Source organism: Diadema antillarum, unplaced genomic scaffold (assembly GCF_040938485.1).
Source record: "Diadema antillarum isolate AM-2024a unplaced genomic scaffold, OU_Dant_1.0 seq00000413_RagTag, whole genome shotgun sequence".
Taxonomy (NCBI): Eukaryota; Metazoa; Echinodermata; class Echinoidea; order Diadematoida; family Diadematidae; genus Diadema; species Diadema antillarum.
Window position 1 is genome coordinate 1,609,670 of NW_027271399.1, and position 19,093 is coordinate 1,628,762.

Genomic DNA, 19,093 nt, shown 5'->3' on the forward strand with positions numbered 1-19,093 from the left:
CAACAAGACGCAGGCAGATTGCAGCGCGCATTCCCAGCGCTTGATATACGCAGTATTGTACACCGTACGTGTGTACACGTATCGTACCGTGATATGATACACAAGATTATTTGCATGCAGTTTAGTGACCCGCACCCTCTTTTGCCCTTCTTGACGTGAAGTGACCCGATCTAACGTTAGATCTTCACTAAAATCTACATTTTTCTATTACCAAGAATTCTGCAACGCTTGAACACCATGGTGAGATAACCCAGATGTCTAATCTTTGCAGATAGTCAGAAAGTACTCCGTTCGAGTTGAGAGCGAGTGTTCTGCCAGGGGGATTCTCTCACGGGAGTCACGCTCACGTCACCCATTTCTTGCAGTGCAGGGCCGGGCCGGGTTGTGACCAAGAAATGAAATAGGCCCTACTAGTAATTCTACGATTTTATACCACTAACCAGGCACATACTACATGTACTGTACAAGTCTACTACCACGTGCTAGAATACTCTAGTAGATTCTAGTCCTGTTCGTTCAATACTACGCTTATATTATAAAGTAAGATTTGTAAGATTTTATTGACTCTATCCACCCCCTCTCGAGCTCTCGGCCAGACTCGGGAATATGTCGGGGTATGAGAGTAGGGTCGAAATTAACCTCCTTACAATTACAAACATTTACAATGTGAATACGAAAATGTGAGTGATAATGTCTGTGTACATGTGAAAATAACAGATATAAATAAACATGTTTACAAATCAAGGCGTAAAGGACGTTTCGCGTTTAACTAATCTAACACTAGACTGTACACAAATTCACATTTGCGCTTAGTTAAGGTTACGACTGTGTGTATACTAACCCCGAGTTGACCGAAAGATCGGTCTGTATCTGTCCGTCGGGGAATGTTCCGCGGAGACTACGTCTGGCTTCACGGATCACGGAGGACAGCGTTAATGGCAAAATATAAAAGAGTCCTCCGGACAGACGGATCTTTCTGTCTAAACCCCGAGGTGCTCCTTGTACACATCAGTAACACATTTCGAGTTATACTGTGGGAGCCGAATGCTTCGCGTCCAGCGTTCGGGCTGTGTTTCGCAGTTAGGTTATGTACAGTGCAGTTCATAGAGACTAGACAGAAAAATCAGTCTGTCCGGAGGAGTCATAATCTTTGTTTACTTTTTTATCGCCATCGGCTCCTCTCCTTTGATGGGATTCCGTGAAGCCAGCAGAGACAGACGCAGTCTTCGCCGAATTTATCCCGACGACCAGATCTGTACAGACTGATCTTTCTCTAGCTTTTGTCAATTCAGAGACCTGCTGACAAGAAAGAGGGGAAGTCATACTCATAGCCAAGGGCAAGGCTTAGGGCCTTATAACTCCATCTACATGTACAGCATTCTCTGTATGTTACTATGGACTTTAATCAGGGATGGAGATGGTTCCAACTCCCTGCAATATTAAACTAGTGGGAATGCTGTACGACAAAGAGAGAGAGAGAAGAAGAATTCCGAATCATAAAAGCAAGCCGCCCATAATTCGACCATACATGACCACGTCCAAAGTTTGACCGCCAGCGACATTATGCTTTCACACGCCATCACCTAACATTGTGAAATTGCATGTTTTAAACAAAATTAGTAATGTCAGGTTGTGCTAATCCAGAGTAACAGTCTATATTTAACAGGAATGTGAGGAGTTCACTTGATCTCAATGAATGAAGTATAGAAAAAAAAAAGTAAATGATCTCTTCTTGATCAGATTTCATGACATCAACATATGTAGTATGCTGTGGGTGAGGTATCAAGGAAAAATACATGCTACAAATGTATGCTGCATGATGTAACAGATGCCATGTTCCATGTTTGAATGCTCTTTTTAGCCTCCCTGCCCTCCATGTTGTTTTTTTTCCTTCTGTCAGAGTGTTGGAGAATTACTGAAAGGCCTTCCATGCCACAATGAAAATAACTTCACAAGGTTTCACACAGAGCCAAATCGAAGCACAGTGAGTATATTAGCTGTTTCTGACTGACAACCCAAATATTAATTCATAAATCAAATAAAATTTTCCATATTCAGGCAGTTCACTTGCTTTCTTTGATGCCCTAACATTTTGAATGGTTGTGTCATTAAAGAGAGAAGAAGCTCGTTTTGCTGTTTTGTTTTGATATGCCTTCATCATGCAATGGTAACTTTAGAACACATTACCCTTGGTACCCAGTGAATTTCAAAAATATCCAACTGTCTGTCAATGAAAAACTCTTTATGTTGCTTTGAATTGATGCTACTGATGGATGTGCTGAAGGTACAGTATCCTTAAGAGGCTAGGTAAAAAGGTATAGCGCATGACAGCCTGTATGAGCTACTTGTTGGCCTAATCAGAATTAATGATAAAAGCTTGAATTCTTATGGCATACATGTATTTCATAACCACGGTGAATATCAGTGTTTCTTATTTGAAGTATTACAATCAGTGTGCGGTGTTAATAAATATTTTTGCATTGCAACATTAAAAATCTGTCATTTTTGGATTATACTACATGTACATTACTTTTCAAATCAAAACTTTCAGTTGTAATTGAGCAGGTATTTCATACTTGATGTATCACTTTGTATATACACACGTACGTGGGTAGTTTCATTTTCTTTTATTTTTTCATCTTGGTTCTGATACATTTGACACTGCATACTGAGTTTTTAATTCATGGAAATCTTCATCTTACTGTTTTATTACTTGATAACGTTTATTTGTTCCTTACATCCTAATTTAGCAAAGTAAGAAGCCCAGCGTGTATCTACCCACCAAAGATTATCCATCAGAACAGGGTACGTATCTATTGAAGTGATTATGTACCATGCACAAATTGTATTTGTCCGTACATTGATGTCATAAACATAATTGTATTTCATGTGGTTGCAGAGAATAATGTATGCTTAGTAAGTGTATGTAATTAGATTTTAGCACTTCAGTTTCAATTTAAAGTTTTTGATTTAAATATCCACTTGATTTACTTTGATGTTTTACAGTAGTACATTCTCTGCATGCTTTCTTCCAGTTTCTTATGAATTGTTAACCTTCCTTAGTCATTGAAGAAAAGTAACACCAGCATGGGTTCCTGTATGTCAATTGCAGTTATTGGGATATTTGATAGCTGTTTTCGAATAGGTGTAAAGACTTCAGAATGAGTGTTACTGTTTTGGGATTTGGAAGTGTGACTTTGAATTGTCGTGCAACTCGCACAGGTATTTCATTAAATAGCAGGAAAATCTTTTCAAAAGGTGAAATAGTGAACATCAAAGCAGTGGTGTTCTGTCAGTGACAAAAACATTAACCCTAACCAGGCCAGGCTTTTTGGGCTGTTCTGTGGCCAAGGGATGGTTGAATCCCCCCGACGAGATCTCGGCCATCAGTCGCACAATCACCATAAATATTTGCACATGCATTACCTGTGGTATAATCTACCAAACTTTACAAAAAGAAATGGAGATTTTTATTATATTAATTATTCTAATATATGCATAAAATCGTATATCAATTTGCTCTAAATCAGAAGATAAAGCTCCTAGAATCCTAATTTTTTGGTGATAAAATTTTTTGTAGCATTCCTAACAATGTAATTAAAAAAAAATCCGTTATCAAAATTAATTTCTTATGTATTCTATTGTTTTATGAATTTCTTATGTGTTTCTCTGTTTTTTTAATCTTTTGTTTTATCGGGGGTTTTTTCGAAAAATTTATGACAGATCCTATTTCAAGCATATTTATGCTAAAAATCAATTGATTTCAGCCTGTAAAAGTGAAAATACATTGTAATCATATCTCTATAATGAATCAGGTGAGAAAACTCTATTTGCATAGACTTTGTACACAAAATAACATTTTTGAGCCACTTTCGGTCTGACAGGCATGTATAAAAGGTCGTGCAGCAGCATAACGATATGCCCGATTTTCGCGAAAATGGTGTCAAAAGATTTCGCGCGGCAGAATAGTCGTGGAAAATGTCAGGGGGGGTTGATTCAACAGCCCCCCCCCCCCCCCCCCCCGCCTTTTTAGGGTTAAGGCCTGAATTCAGGAAGGTTGTTTAGATTTAAAGGGGATGGCTAGTAACTGATCAGTGAGAATCAGTGGGAATGCTGGGGGATGATTGTTCCAATCCTTGTGGGATTCATTTAAGAGTAAATTATATATCTATTGTTGTGTGAAAATTATTTGCTTCAGAATGGTCTCATAGTCAAGTAACTTGTGCAGTTTAATGTTTCCAAGTTAGCATGCCTGTACAGTGACGGGGCGATCGTAATATAGACTCTGTTTTGCATGTGCTCATTGTTAAATGCATTCCAAGTGGCAACCTGCTGCTAGGGGTTTGGTCTGCTTGGCAGTAACTGAATTGTATAAGTTGGATTTCATATGTTACGAAAAATATCTCTATTAAAGGTTGTGTGCTTAACGAAAAAAGCAGATGTATTAGGAATACCTGATGTGATAAATATTCTTTAAAAGTAAGAAAAAAAAATCCCTTGAGGTAAGCATGCTTTTTCTGAATTCATTGAGTTCCCTGTATGAAATGCAGCTGTTTCATTGAAATGATTGCATACTGCATTTTAGACAGAAATATGTTGGGATATGCTTGACTCATTGAATTGCTGATCACTGGAATCACATTCATACAACTGCAGTTAATTACTTTTGTTTCTGTTTTGTTTTGCTTTTTCACAGTGATAACAACAGAAAAGACAAACATTCTTCTGAGGTACCTGCATCAACAATGGGATAAGAAGGTAATCCTGAGAAGTGTGTGTTAGGGGTTTCTTTTGCTGCCAAGATAGATGAGTAGACATTCTGGAGTAACAGCCATGGCTAGAGTACTAGGTAGTTTGGGAAATGGCTTTAAATTTGCTCACACTGTAAAACTCCACAAATATTGAAAAAAGGGGGAAAATTATTCACTGTTCACTCATCATTATTATGCCATTGCCCTAAACCCAGAATTCTTTTTCTTTATTGGGGGCATGAAGATTTAAAATTCTGCAGACATAATGTGCAAGAGTTTGTAATTATGATCAGTATTTTTTTTTTTTTTTGTGATAGTTTTTTTTTTCTTCTTTGTGGCATGTTTTCTTTTGCAGTCATACAGATGATAACATGTTTACCATCCTGCTCTGATGAAAAGTGCAGTTAAAGAGATTGATTGTAATACATGTATTTACATGTACATCATGCACCATTCTGATCTCAGTTTGTGCTCCTAAAACGATATGCACAGTTCTACTTTGATTGGTCGGTCTGACAAGTTTGTGTGATGTAGCCCGTGAAGCCCTGTGCTTACATGTTCGTTATTGCGGCTGTAATTCGAGAATTAGTGCAGTATATTATCTTACTTTTACACCCTACTGATGCACTCAATTTTCTTGTACTCGCTTTCAGAATGTTCACAAAAAGCGAGATCAGGGGAACGCCAATCTAGATGCCGAATCCCCACCAGCGAGGAAAATGCCCAGATTACAGCACGGGAACAGCAACAGGGATAGTGCTGGATCATAAAGCTACTGGTCAAGAGACATTGTGGCATTTTAAGAAGAAAAAATAAAAAGTTATGTTACTGACCCTTTTCAGCTTCTGCATGCAGTGTTACACCACCACGTGGGCCGCGACATTTTGGCCCCCTCTTATGGCCATTGCGCTACATTAGTGGAACATATTGCTCACTGTAAGTCAAGTTGGAAGAGGAACAAAGAGATATTAACATGGCATGGAATGGCCTGTAACCCCTGACAGGAGCAATTGGGGTTAAGTTTTGTGTCAGCACATATCCCGCCAAGCAGCTGCAGACAGACAGACAGTCAAGACAGACAGACAAAGTTTTGGTGTATGGTTACACAGAAAGTTTTGGTGTATGGTTACACCTGTGAAGATAGTGGTGATTTTGCTATGTTGTCTCTCACCTGCGTATAAAATCATTCATCATAAACCAGTAACATTGTGATTGTATGTGATTGTTTCTAACATATTTGACAGCATTTAATTCTCAGTAATGATGCATATCATTGAAGTTTTGTTACATATAATTGCCTGGTAATTGTGATATTCTGGGGATGTTAAAGGGATCGTATAGTTTTGGTTGAGACCTAATTTCGGGTTTCTAACATTTCTTGGTGAGATAATGAGAAAACTCTTATGAAATATGAAAGAGCATGTAATTCCATGAGGAATTTAACGTTTATTTGATGAAAATTGGTTTTGATATGGCTGAGATATCCAAAACAGAGCGATTCTAATAAAGTGTGGGATCCACATTTTATTATGATCGCTTTGTTTTACTTTGTTTTTGGATGTTCAGTCATTCTAAACCCGATTTTCATCAAGTAAAGTTGGATTCCTCTGAAAATGGTATGCTCTGTACTATTTCATAAGTGTTTTCTTGGTATTCCACAAAAAGTTGAAAGCCCGATTCTCATCTCCACCAATACTGTACCATCCCTTTAAGATATCAAGAAATTTGTGTTTCAAACTAGACTGAATGAATATATCTTCAGCTTTATTAATGACAGAAAAAAAAACCCTGCATTTCTTATTTATTGTTTTGATTTTTCTTTGCATGCAAGTACAGTAATATCTTCTCATTTATTCTGAAATTGCATCCATAAAATTGTACCCAAAAGCAACTTCACACAGCTGGTATTTGCCTGTGGAGGGGGAATTTTGTTAGAACGGGAAATTGAAGCAGAAATTTCTATCTTGTCACATTCGGTTTCTCTTTCAAAGCCATACCATTATCCAAAAAAATAGTATGTATATGGGACTGCAATTTCATTTTGAGTGCACATTGTATGACACCCCTAATGGTTTGACGGAGGTGTTTATCTTTTGTATGACATAATGTACACCTGTAAATCCAAAATAATATTGTAGTTACACAGGGTCTTCTAAGACAATGAAATTGTTTATCAGACTTTGTTGTTATTGTGCATGTATTGTCAGGATGGGCATTATACAGGGGCTGTCATGGTTTCTCCTCCTCATTTTCATACATTCATGTTGAATAAAAGAGATTCAGCCTTGAGATGAGAGTTTACTTTCAAGAGAGAGTTGTCGCATCTGATGTCATCAAAGTCGCATCAAAATTTGGGGAGAACTGAGCCAACCCTGACAAAGACGGCGTATGACAGTTGACCATCACATGATCAATTGACATACTGTGAAGCAGGGAATGTTCCAGGCATGAAATTTTTGCCAATTGGAGCCGACGATCTTATACCCAGCATGAAATTTTCACTAATTGCCACTTGCAGTCAATGCATATAGTCTAGACAAGAACTTTTGCATGAATTTTAATTTCACGAATCTTGGCTGTCACAAAATTTGCGAAACTAAAATGTGGATGACATTTCTGAATTTACAGTAGTCATTTGCCAGAGAGACTCATCATTATCAAAGTTTTACTTCTTTTCCTATCATGCAAGCCTCAAAAACTTGACATGACTGTCAGAGGTACTGGGACCTTGATAGTAGCTGTGTCACATGTATGCTACCAAGATACATAATAGCTGAGGGAGACATCCCATGTCCATGACACACATTGTAAGCATGACTTATGAGCTGTGTGGATGTGTGAGTGCCGGGGAAGGAAACCGAAGATCAATTTGTGTTGTCGGATTCAAGGAAGGATATTTTTTCACTGTCATGCTTCAGTCAATCTAGATTTTTAGTATCAAGAAAGATTAGCTGATCGAGTGATTAGGGGAGCATGGCTCCGGAAAGATTGTGAGCAGGAATTAGGACTTAGGTGATTCCCTTTCAATGAGCTGCTTATATGTGACCATGCATCAAGAAACCAACAAAAAGTTTCATATCCCAACTTTATGTTAGGACTCAAAATAAGTGAAATGGGTCAACCTAATCAATCTCTTTTAATATTTTCTGAAAGAATCACTTTTCTTCTGCAGAATTCTAAAGTTGGGGATCATAAAACAAACAAATAATAGTGGGGGTTGTGCAGATTTTCTGGAACACTTTTTGGTAGATACAGTGTGAGTAGGTATGTCTCATTTAAAGTCCCTTTTCATTTCTTATAAACCTTTTACACTGTTTTAGCTCTAATAACTAATGCTGCTACTTTGAAAGTTTGGTCTTAGTCATGACTAGAATGTGTTGATAGAATGTGCCAAATTTCAGCATACTGTAATCTGATAATCCCTTGGTTGCTGTGGAGTACAACATCCTGTTTTTTGTCCCATTCGTTACACAGACCACAGCTTGGTAAGATTAAGCACTTGAATAGATCCTAAACTCTAAAGGCTCTTTTCTCAGTTAAACACTTTTCGGAAGTGTGTACTTGAGTTATTCATATATGTCATTTTAAAGCTTAGAGTCTGCTCTTTCAGAACCTGCCCTTAACTAAAAATACATGTGTGATTACTTTTTGATGATTTTGTGAAGCAGGGCCACATTTAGTGTTAAAGCTTGTTAAGTGAGGTCTTACATGTTGCTGTCAAAAGCTAGGAAAGATGCTTGTGACTCTTAACCCGTTGAGGACGAGTCCCGAGTATACTCGGGCAGGTGTCTATGGGAATTGCGTGTTGTAGCAAAATCAAACCGTCCTCAACGGGTTAATACCAAGTGGAAATGTGTCTGTCCTGACACGGTCATGTGCATATGAAAATTGTGGACCTCCTCAATTGGGAAGTTGTAGTCTGCTTTCTTTGTGTTTGTGAAGTCAGCAAATCTCTCTCAAAAAAACAACAACAACAACAAAACAAATAATCTTATAGTAATCCTATTCCTACTTAGTTTATGATTTGATGGAGAGTACATGTATTCATATGGTTGCATGGGTTAGGTTTGCAATTATATTGCAAATTCTGTATTACGTTGAGAATCTCATAATGCAGAATATGTGTGCCTGGTACATGTATTTCAATGAGAGGGCGTAGGCCTACCAGTACATGATAGTGTACATGTGCTCACTGTGTCGTATTAAAGTAAAAAGTGTAAGAGCTCATGCTGATACCTTGTGAGAATGTGTATACATGTACAAATCAAATATTCCGGGGAGGGTTTTTTTTTTTTCCAGTCAACAAACAGATTATTTGTAGGACACTGCCCTCTGTGGTGACCTTGTGTAGAGTCAGAGTTCAGGCTTTCAAGAGTTCGTGGCTGTCTGTGATATTTGGAAAAAGTATCTAGACAATACATGTACATATTTTCAGTCATCAGATGGCAATTATGTTTGTGTTTTGTTTCCAGAAAGAAGTGTCTCCTGTATGGTAGTTGCATGGGGAATAAGCCGGCAGGGAGACATAAAGCTCAGCACGCTGTATTTATACATTCTTGAAGTTCTTCTGCTGGACCAAAAAGAAAGAAAGGGAAAAAATAAACGACAACAACAGTAGAAAGCATATCATGTTATTGTTTTCTTTTATGTAAGCATTCAGGGACATGAGAAAGAGGCTTGATAGGTTATGTTTAGTGTTTTTAGTTTGTCTTTTTTTGTGGAATGGGGGGGGGGCAGGACATGGATGCAGAAAGATGTAGAGAAAACTTTTCAAAAGTTATTGAAACTTTCAAACTAATGAAAAGAGAGCTATTCCTGTAGAGAGACAAGCAAACAAATCAAGAAATGAGACTTTGTTATACTATTAACCCTAACTCATCATCATCATCAACTAGGCTGGGGAGGGGGGGGGGGGGGGGGGCTCTGAGGCCCCCCCTCAACGTTCTGCATGATGTATCGCTGTCGCGAGAAGCTATCGCTGCGACGTTTCATGACTTTTTTCTTTTGAGTCTCCCGCATCATTTGACACCAAATTTGCGATGCCAGGGCGCGCAGTTCCAAAGTTGCGCATAAATATGTACATTGTATGTGCATGTCAGACCAAAAATAGCGCAAAAATATGAATTCGTGTACAATTTCAATGCAAACTGTGCTTACAGGCCAATTTCATAAAAGCATGATTATTTGGGGGTTTTATTGATTAAAATCCATTAATAACATACTTTCTTGTTCAGAACAATGTCACGGACAAAGTTCATTGAAAAACAATGAAAAACAAATCGAAAAAACAAGGAAGTACATAAGAAATTTAAAAAACCAAATTCTGAAGAAATTTTTTTGATGACACAATTTTTTTCTCTTGCATTTGCTAAGGACACTAAAAAGAATATTTACACAAAAAATGTGCCTGTTTTGAGCTTTATTTAGTGATTTATACCAAATTGTCTGATTTCATTGTCTGATTCATTTTGCTTAAATTAGCATACTTTAGCATAAATAATAATTTTTTGAAAAATTAACTTCATGGTACTTTAGATTACGTCATAGGCAATGTGTGTGCCAATTTTCGTCGTGAGCGCGCAGTCGACGGCCGAGATCTGGAGGGGGGCCTGGGAGGCCCCCGTCTATCATCTACCTAAATAGCCCGGCATACATGTAGTTAGGGTTAAAACAAAGTCCACCTTTATGAATCATCAGTCCCCTCTCGCCAACCGCTGGAATAACATGTAGTGCCTCTAGCACTTTTTTAGGGTTTCACCATCAGCCAGCGGTTGCAGTGCATGAATCTCTCAATTCAAAGCTTGCAGAGTAGTGTGTATCTATCAAAAGTTCAAAGAAATAAATGCTGCAACACATTCTTCTTTGAAAAAGGTAATCACGGCAAACACTGGGAATATTGTTTCAGAGGAATTTATGAATATGTTGCACAAGGAGGAGTTGTGCTACTGTACGGTATAATCGTAAACTGTTGTTATAATGTACAGTTACTGTAGAACAATTATTGCCTAATTTGCATATATGCTACATGTATTTCAAGTTCTGGCCAGCTTTATGCTTATGTACTGTATCAGGATTGCTGTACATTTCATGACTACATGTATTTCTTGTTTCTTCCTTAACCCATTGAGGATGAGTCCTGAGTATACTCGGGCAGGGGTCTATGGGAAATGCATGTTGTAGCAAAATCAGTCTGTCCTCAATAGATTAAAGCACAGGGGCTAAGATGCAGTCAACCTTGCCGATGTCGACCTCGCACAAGTCAAAAAATTGGCCAAGTCAAAGAAAAATTCTACTTCGGATGGGTATATCATGTGTTAATTCTATCGTGTGAGTCGAAGTTCATGTCAGTTGAAGGATTTTTTCCTGTCCCTTTGGATTTGACTTAGGCAAGGGCGACTGTTGTGTCAAATCAATAGACCTTCTGTAATGTGTTCAGATTTTATGCATGCGTCATTAAGTTGCCCTTTAACAACCACAAAGCTTGCCGGAGACGTTCCCTACCTAGCAACAACAGATTGAAGTCTAGCCTATAGGAACTTAATGTGAGGGAGCAGGTGAATTAAGTGCTTCGTTACTAGGCAGTATGACAAGAAACATCCATAAATTGTAGTACATTACAGAAATGGTCTGTTGCTGATGTTTTCATCTTTCGAGGTACAATGTAGGCTTACAGTATGTGTACTGTAAATGTCAATATTTTTGCATGATTGAATTTACACTCTGAGCAGCTCAAAAACATATTCACAGGTTCTTGAATCTGCAGTGCACAATTGTCAACCCATTCAACACTGTTCAAGATGTGCAGAGAAAACTGTGAAGATATTTTCGCGGGTTGTAGAAATCGCGCTAGCCAGAAGTAGCGCAAAATTCGCGAAAGTTGATGTACCATGAGAATTTCTACATTTACAGTATGTCTTTTAAAGGGGATGGCCAGTAACTGATCAGTGGGAATCAATGGGAATGCTGGGGGATGATTGTTCCAATCCTTTTGGGGTTCATTTAAGAGTACATTATATATCTATTGTTGTGTGAAAATTATTTGCTTCAGAATGGTCTCATATTCAAGTAATGTGCAGTTTAATGTTTCCAGGTTAGCATGCCTGTACAGTGACGGGGCGATCGTTTACGGGCACTAGCCATCCCCTTTAAATGAATATGTAATGCATACTTCTGATCAGCCTGTTAACACTCCAGCTGTTCATTTAGCTGAAAATTTCAGAGCGGAGACAAACAAAAAAATAATAAATATGTAATCACAAATACCTACATTTCTTTGTGTTTATTTTGATGCTGATATGATAGTACTTGGGATGTACTAATTAATGAAGCAAACAACCTGATCAGAAGAGTCTGGAGAGGCCAAGTCCCAAGAGGGTGGAAAATTGATCATTGTATGATGTCATATTTATTCTGCTCTTTTTAAACCATGCATCTTCTTTGAAGGGGAAGTCAGAATTTCACATCATGTAGTACATAAATCAACAGCTCCATGTTAAAATTTATGGAAGTAATATTGTGGTCCTTGAGCAGAGAAACCTATATACACTCTGAAAAACTCAACACAGATCACACTGAAGAAGAACGATGACATACAGCTTCACTATGAGAATGCATGAGGGGGCTCACCATAAGAATGCGTGAGGAGGCTAACGGTAAGAATGCATGAGTAGGAGGCTCACACATTTCAGAAATGTTACAATGTAATTTTATTGCAATACTGCTTGCTCAACAAGATCACCTGTGTAGAATTTATGCATGCTTTCTTCTTTTGATATGCTTCCCTGAGCCATCACTCGTGCATTCTTGTGGTGAAGCATCTATGCCATCATTCTTTTTCATTGTGATTTGTTGTAAATTTGGAAAACATTATTATTCCTCATCCCAATCACATATTCTCTGTACCCAGTATAACTAATTTATAGTTGTTCAATTGTAAAAGTCTGAAAATCATCCAGAGTTCTCGTTTAACTGATCTTGTTTAAAGCTACTCATACTTTGGACATTTCATCATGTTTTTTTTTTTTCAGTTAAGTGTAGAATTTTAAGAATTCAGAGGAGATTACCAAGTACATGCAGGTCAGTTGGTAATGTTGATAGACTATCATGACTGCTCAGACAGCACTTATTTTGCATAATGCATAGGAATACAGTAACCTCTTTGGCACCTCACCCCCACCTTTTTCATCCGGAAATGGCACGAGAACAACAACAACAAAAAAATAAAAATAAAAAAATAAAAAAAAATAAAAAAATAAAAAAATAGGAGAAGAAGAGGGGAAAAAAAGAAAACGTGGTTAAGTATAATTTGTGTTGCTTGCTAGTCAATGTTGATTGGAAGCCGATTGGAACAAGTTGTACCAGCTTAGGGCTTTTTTTTTTTTTTTACATGTAGTTGATAGCGGTATTATTGCCTCGTTTTGCCCACATGAGTTTCCTCACTGTGAGCATTGTCGTCCATGAGGGCGCTGCTCTACATTTCACACAGGTCGAAATTGAAACACACCCCTAGCTATGTGATAAAGTATTACGTGTACTTTAGTACCCCATCTCTACCAGGTGCCCTAAAATACCTGGCTAGAGAGGCACACATGCAGTTTTACATAATCGCATTGTTTTGCAATGGTTTGTGATTCCAGCAAACCTTCAAAACCATTCTCAATTTTGCCACCCCCCCCCCGCAAAAATCTACATTGCTTTCATTATTTTCTAATTTTCCAAATAAATCACTCATCACATTCCCACCAGAACACACAAGGTTTATTATGATATATGTATAATGTGTGTGTGTGTGTGGGGGGGGGGGGGGTGTCTTAGGGGAGAGAGAAGAGTGAAGATTCTTATACATGTACTTCCCAGCTTGGCATCTCTGCTATCAAGAAAGTCTTTTGTAACCATCCACCCTCCATCTCCAACCCCCAAACAATCATGGAAAAAAGAAATTTAAAAGCGAATAGCTCGAAAATGTGTGTGCCTATATCATAAATATCAAGTATGTGAATCTTTTTGGTTGCGGGCAAAAATTGCACAATTTCTTGAAACCTTTGAGTTTCCCAGCCACTGTGATGACGATGGCAATGGTTATGACAATGCTAAGGATACCAATGTTGGAAGAGTCACATCAAACTGCGCCTTATACAATAAGATGACAAATCGAGATTCTTTAGGACATAACATGCAAGCTGCCTTCAAGTAGCATCACTGATGTTATCTAAGATAAGGTGTCTGTGACAGATTAATTTCATGATGGTGTTTACTCGGCGCTGAACCATCTGTTGCCATCATTTCCATACACTCGTGCAGGTATTGGCGAACCGCAGCAGCTTTCAGCTAATCTTATTACCCCCCCCCCCCCCGCACCTCCATCTCTCTCTCTCTCCCTTTTTTTTTGTGAACAAAACGAGGCTGTCATAGTAAAGATTACTTTACAAACCGGTTAAAGCCACAAACATATCAGCACGCTCGCTTAGCTTTCTTCCTACTTTACAGTCTCCCTTTGGACACGCATGAGTGATTTGTTCCTCAACAAACTTTTGAGTGCCAAAGAAACAAGAGAATATTACCATTCGTATACCATTATGTCGAGTGGCGATACCTTGGATGCCGTTGTCAAGGTGTCACACTTGACCGATATTCCCTGCCCAAGATCAGCCGGTCTACAGTCTAACTCGACCACCGACTTCGCCGAGCTCTATGACCTCTACCTATTCCTTCCCATCGCCGTCATCGGCATCACGTGCAATCTTCTCGTCATCGGGTTCGTCGCTTCTTTCCCGTCCCTCCGCACGACCATCAACCAGCTGAAGGCCAACCTTGCAGTTTCGGACATCATCTACCTGACCATCAACGCGATGCTGAATGCACTGATGATAAGAGAACTGAGCTGGATACAGTGTCAAGTTGTCAGTTATCTGCAGTATGTGAGTACATTTGCCTCGAGTTTTGCGCGCAGTCGTACGAAGTCCATCATTGTAGGTCTCAGAGCAGCATGCCAATTACAGTTAAATTGCTTTCCTTCTGGCACCGCTCCTCCCTTTGCACTAGTCTTGCCCCTCTAATACTCATCCTCTTAGTCCTCTGAATCTTCCTCTTTCTCCTCCTCCTTTTCGTCCTCTTCCCCCGATCCTATTTCTCGTCCCGATAGTCTTCTCTTCTCCCATAGATTACTTTCATCATAAGATAATATCAGTGTTCATTATTCCCAACGTCCTTACTCTCTTCCAACTTCTCTTTCTCTTCCATAATTACCCCCTCCCTCTCCCCCGTTCCTTCTGCGTTCTTCCTTTCTCGCCATCAGCGTCTTTCTATACTCCGCAAAAAAGCTGCCATTTTCACCCTTTCCCTCCGCGATCCTTAATAACCATCACTACTATACTATCATCATCATCATCATCTTCTCCTTCATCATCATCATCATCATCATCATCATCATCATCATCATCATTATCATCATCCATCATTATCACCAAAAGCGACAACGGTGGTCACCATTATCGTCATCAGCTCATCCTAATAATGTGGATTTCCCTGCAAAGGCCTATAATAATCCAGTTATATACAAGATAATCATTTTACACAATGCTTATAGGACATGTTGCATTTAAGATGTACATTGCAGGTCTTTGTCTTTCTGAATTATTCACTCTTTACAATGTTTACTATTGTGATGTATGTTCGCACCGGGCTTAGAAATGATAAACTTGAACGAGCACTACAAACAATTGTCTTTATCCCTGTCCACTTCTCAATTTCTGCCGGCAGATCTTCCTACACATCTCCTTTGCATAACACGTATGAATATCACACAATCGGTATATACAATGGTAAGACCAGAGATAGATAGTATGATAAAAGAGAAGGGGTATAGGGAGAGTGGGGGAAGAGAGGGACCTCCCGTGTACACAGTCCCACATGATCTTATCTTTGCAACCCTTGATTATTATATAATATTTCCAAGAGGGTGGAATCAGAATGAGATGGATATTGTATCACTTTTGTGAATTTTTGTTAATCATTAACTGTGCTGTGTTAGCCTTGGAGTATTCAGACGGTGACCTTGTTTTTCTCAAAGTCACATAATTATAATACGGACAATGCAACCAAGAATGACGTAATCTATTTTCAATTGTGTGATAGCATAATGCATAAATTTGAAAATAAAAGGAAACCTTAAAAACTTCGGTAACCCATGCAGTTGGCTCAAGATAGACGATTAGAGTGTGGCAAATTAAAAAACGTAACAATTTAGCTTATCCAAAGATTTGACATACCTGTGGAATGAAGTGCACCAGCCACGTGAGAATGATTGCTTATTACGAAGCATATTATTACATGATTATAATAGCTGAGGAGTCGGCTGCGTTAACATGGTTAACTTCGACACTACACAAAATTAAAGTATGACAATTGTTGTATATACAGGTGAGAATCATAGACAAGACAATAACCATTTGCCCCCCCCCCCCCTACACACACGCGCGCACGCTTTTGAATGTAAAAAAAAAAAAAGATAACAAGAGAAGGGAAACGAAAGAAAATTAATCTAAAAGATAACCTGAGGTTTGCCGGAGATTTTTTTTTCTTATCGGAGCACTGACCTCTCTCCCTCCGAAAATAAAATGTAGCAATAAAAAACGGGTCCTTCTTGTAGCTTGATAGTGTTATCTTCGCTTAAACTGAAATAGGAAATCGCGTGATAACTATATCAACACCGAGTTTCATATTCTGAGAAGAAGATGGAAAATAATTATGACTAATTGTTGAGGTTACAAATAAATCAAGAGTTTTTTGTTGCGTTTTCTCATACTTAAATCAATCAGAGCTGCTTGTCTGTTTGTCCAAGAACAAAATACATGTAATTTTATTGATATTTGGATGAATATCTTGGAAGCAGCGTAACGCCTCACTCATGAAAACCAAATCGCCGTGAGAAGCATATTCTAGATTTCCATAATGTTGGTTGTAAACGGATGCATAGACATGAAAATGAGTGATTAATGTAAAATATAGGAGTCCAAAAGTTAATAAACTGATAGTGCTCCCATTACGGCCACATAAATGTCAGTGCAACGATGATGATTAGTGATAATAACCTTGATAGTAGTGGCAACAATGACAATGGTAAAAATAACTAAAACCCTGTTTTCCATAATGTTTTCTCCTACATATTTTCTTTTGCTGTTGTTGTTTTTTCCTGTCACGATCAGTATCACCACCGTCATCATCAGTTTCGTTATCGTCGTAATCACTTCATCGTTATCTATATACTGTAGTACTATTGCTTACATCATCTCGAGTATACCAATTTCCATTTTCTCCTAATACAATCATGCTTACCATTGCTTACCGCACTCACTACAAAGAACTTTTGGAGCTTTCTTTTTACTTACACATTCAGATTGCTCAACAAGCTACCTGCTGTCTGCTTCTGGTTATGACGTTGCTCCGGTATGATGTCACAATCAACCCCTTGACGTCAATCAAAAGGTGGACGAAAGGACGGCGAACGGTTATCATAGTCTGTGCTTGGATTGGTGAGCAATGGATGGGTTTCAATTTTCCGCCCTCGATAAAAATCTAAAAAAGGCAAAGAAAACACAACAATCTGCATTGGCTTTCGAGCCTAATTGATTTAAGTCGTATTAGGAGGGCGGTACAGTCCTACGTTTAACGCGCTCGCTAGTTGATCCACCAGTTTATATACTTAGTAGCTCCAGACGAGAAGATGTAATCGATATTAACATTCTGTTGACCTGAGCAGTTAAAACATCTTCGGGTTCATTTATTGTTGCTAAACCCAAAATGCAAACAAACAAACAAACAAACAAACAAAAGCAAACAAACGAAGCTCTTGGTGACACATTTCTGCCTTTTGGAAAAAACCACTTTTATCTTTCGCGTCATCTCAATAAATTGACTGAATAATCTATGATGGAGTCGCGTCCTCTATCATAATCTTGTCTTCTCTTTTCAGCATCTTTCGTTCTCATGGTGCCAAGTGTCATCTTCTCCGAATGTGACGACATCGTTACGATAGGTCACATCGCAACATACTCCTACGTCACAATGGTTATCTTCGTCATTCCCATGATAATCCATTCATTCTGCTACGCGAGGATTCTCATGGACTTCACGAGAAGCAACACCGAGCGGAAAAGAAGCGAAGGTAGTATTCGTTCTCTTCGATGGGTGCGGCATCGAGAGAAGAAGACTTTGACACGGCAGGTCGTCGTCATCGTCATCGTTTTCTTCATCTGTCGAGCTCCACTCGAAGCCTTCCTGCTATGGAGCGTTGTCACGAAGTACAATACGGGGGAAGACACAGACGGGCGGACGGCCATCATTGTCCATCTCACCTGCAAGACGTTGGCATACATCACGGGCATCGTCAACCCCTTCATCTACGCGTTCTGCAGCCCGAGTTTTAAGTCTGTCTTCAGGGGCATGATGCCGAAGCAGTGGCGGAGAGACAGCTCGACGACCCACATCTTGTCTCGATGGAGTCATCCCAGTCAGCGAGGCTCCTACGGGGTCGACTGGAGTGGTCGGTCACGGCCAAGCAGTCCTCATCTCAGTCTGAGATTTTCGCGCGCCCCTGACACTGTCTGAGTACAGTGCATAATATACGTGTATACGGCAGCTACGTTTAAACATTCTCCACTGGAAATTCAATATTTGGAATGCCGGGGTATCATGATATTGTCATTATTTTTTTTTCATTAATTCTTTATAAAAATTTGTAAATATCGAAAGATCCAGAATATCCATGTAAAGGGGAAAGAAACTGTGCTTTTTTATCTTTAATAAGTTATTCTCTGTCTTTTTTTGATGATATGTTGTTTCTTTTCTCCCCTCTTATATCTTCCTTTCCGTGTCATAATTTCCACTCTCTGTGACATTGTCTTGCATCGTATCTACATCTTATCTAAATAAATTATCAACAACGTACGCAGCTGCAAACATGTAAATGCCTACATTTTTGTAAAGGAATTAATAAATCCTATCGGGTGCTATATAACTAATGCCATGGTAGCAGACTCCACTTTTGTATCAGACAAGTAAATGGCACAATAGGCAACCTGGTCTTAAATGCTTTCACGGACGTATCTTTCTCTGTTGCCATCTGATTGATGTTGCTTTCGATACCCGGATATAAACTGTCGATATTGTAGGGTATACATAATATCCGTGTCAATAACGCCATGCATGGGGTGTGACTTGCCACGTTCAGCGCGGAACATACATGCACTGGCGTAGCCAGGGGGGGGGGGGGGGGCGATGGGGGCGGTCGCCCCCCCCCCCCCCCCCCTAAGATTTGGACCGGGGATTTGGGGGGCGGAAAAAAA

At 39.0% G+C, this 19,093-nt stretch overlaps 2 protein-coding genes across 2 annotated transcripts; both read left to right on the forward strand.

Annotated features, from left to right (window-relative positions):
- The first annotated feature begins 181 nt into the window (after nt 1-181).
- On the forward strand, nt 182-5,598 carry LOC139732341 (DET1- and DDB1-associated protein 1-like). The gene is made up of 5 exons (XM_071643211.1): nt 182-240; nt 1,901-1,984; nt 2,751-2,805; nt 4,697-4,758; nt 5,405-5,598. The coding sequence occupies exons 1-5, from the start codon at nt 238-240 to the stop codon at nt 5,519-5,521; spliced, it is 321 nt and encodes a 106-aa protein (XP_071499312.1). The 5' UTR covers nt 182-237; the 3' UTR covers nt 5,522-5,598.
- Nucleotides 5,599-14,326: 8,728 nt separating this feature from the next.
- Nucleotides 14,327-18,356, forward strand: LOC139732318 (G-protein coupled receptor 54-like). Its single transcript, XM_071643188.1, has 3 exons — nt 14,327-14,668; nt 17,146-17,281; nt 17,722-18,356. Exons 1-3 carry the CDS (start codon nt 14,327-14,329, stop codon nt 18,354-18,356), a joined length of 1,113 nt encoding a protein of 370 aa, XP_071499289.1.
- The last annotated feature ends 737 nt before the right edge of the window (nt 18,357-19,093 follow it).

Excerpts from the sequence above, each read along its gene's own strand:
- LOC139732341 (XM_071643211.1), top strand. Across the intron at positions 1,985-2,750 it reads CAGAGCCAAATCGAAGCACA|CAAAGTAAGAAGCCCAGCGT; the intron begins GTGAGTATATTA and ends ATCCTAATTTAG. Across the intron at positions 4,759-5,404 it reads ATCAACAATGGGATAAGAAG|AATGTTCACAAAAAGCGAGA; the intron begins GTAATCCTGAGA and ends ACTCGCTTTCAG.
- LOC139732318 (XM_071643188.1), top strand. The coding sequence starts at position 14,327 with ATGTCGAGTGGCGATACCTTGGATGCCGTTGTCAAGGTGTCACACTTG. Across the intron at positions 14,669-17,145 it reads TTGTCAGTTATCTGCAGTAT|ATTGCTCAACAAGCTACCTG; the intron begins GTGAGTACATTT and ends TTACACATTCAG. Across the intron at positions 17,282-17,721 it reads CATAGTCTGTGCTTGGATTG|CATCTTTCGTTCTCATGGTG; the intron begins GTGAGCAATGGA and ends TTCTCTTTTCAG.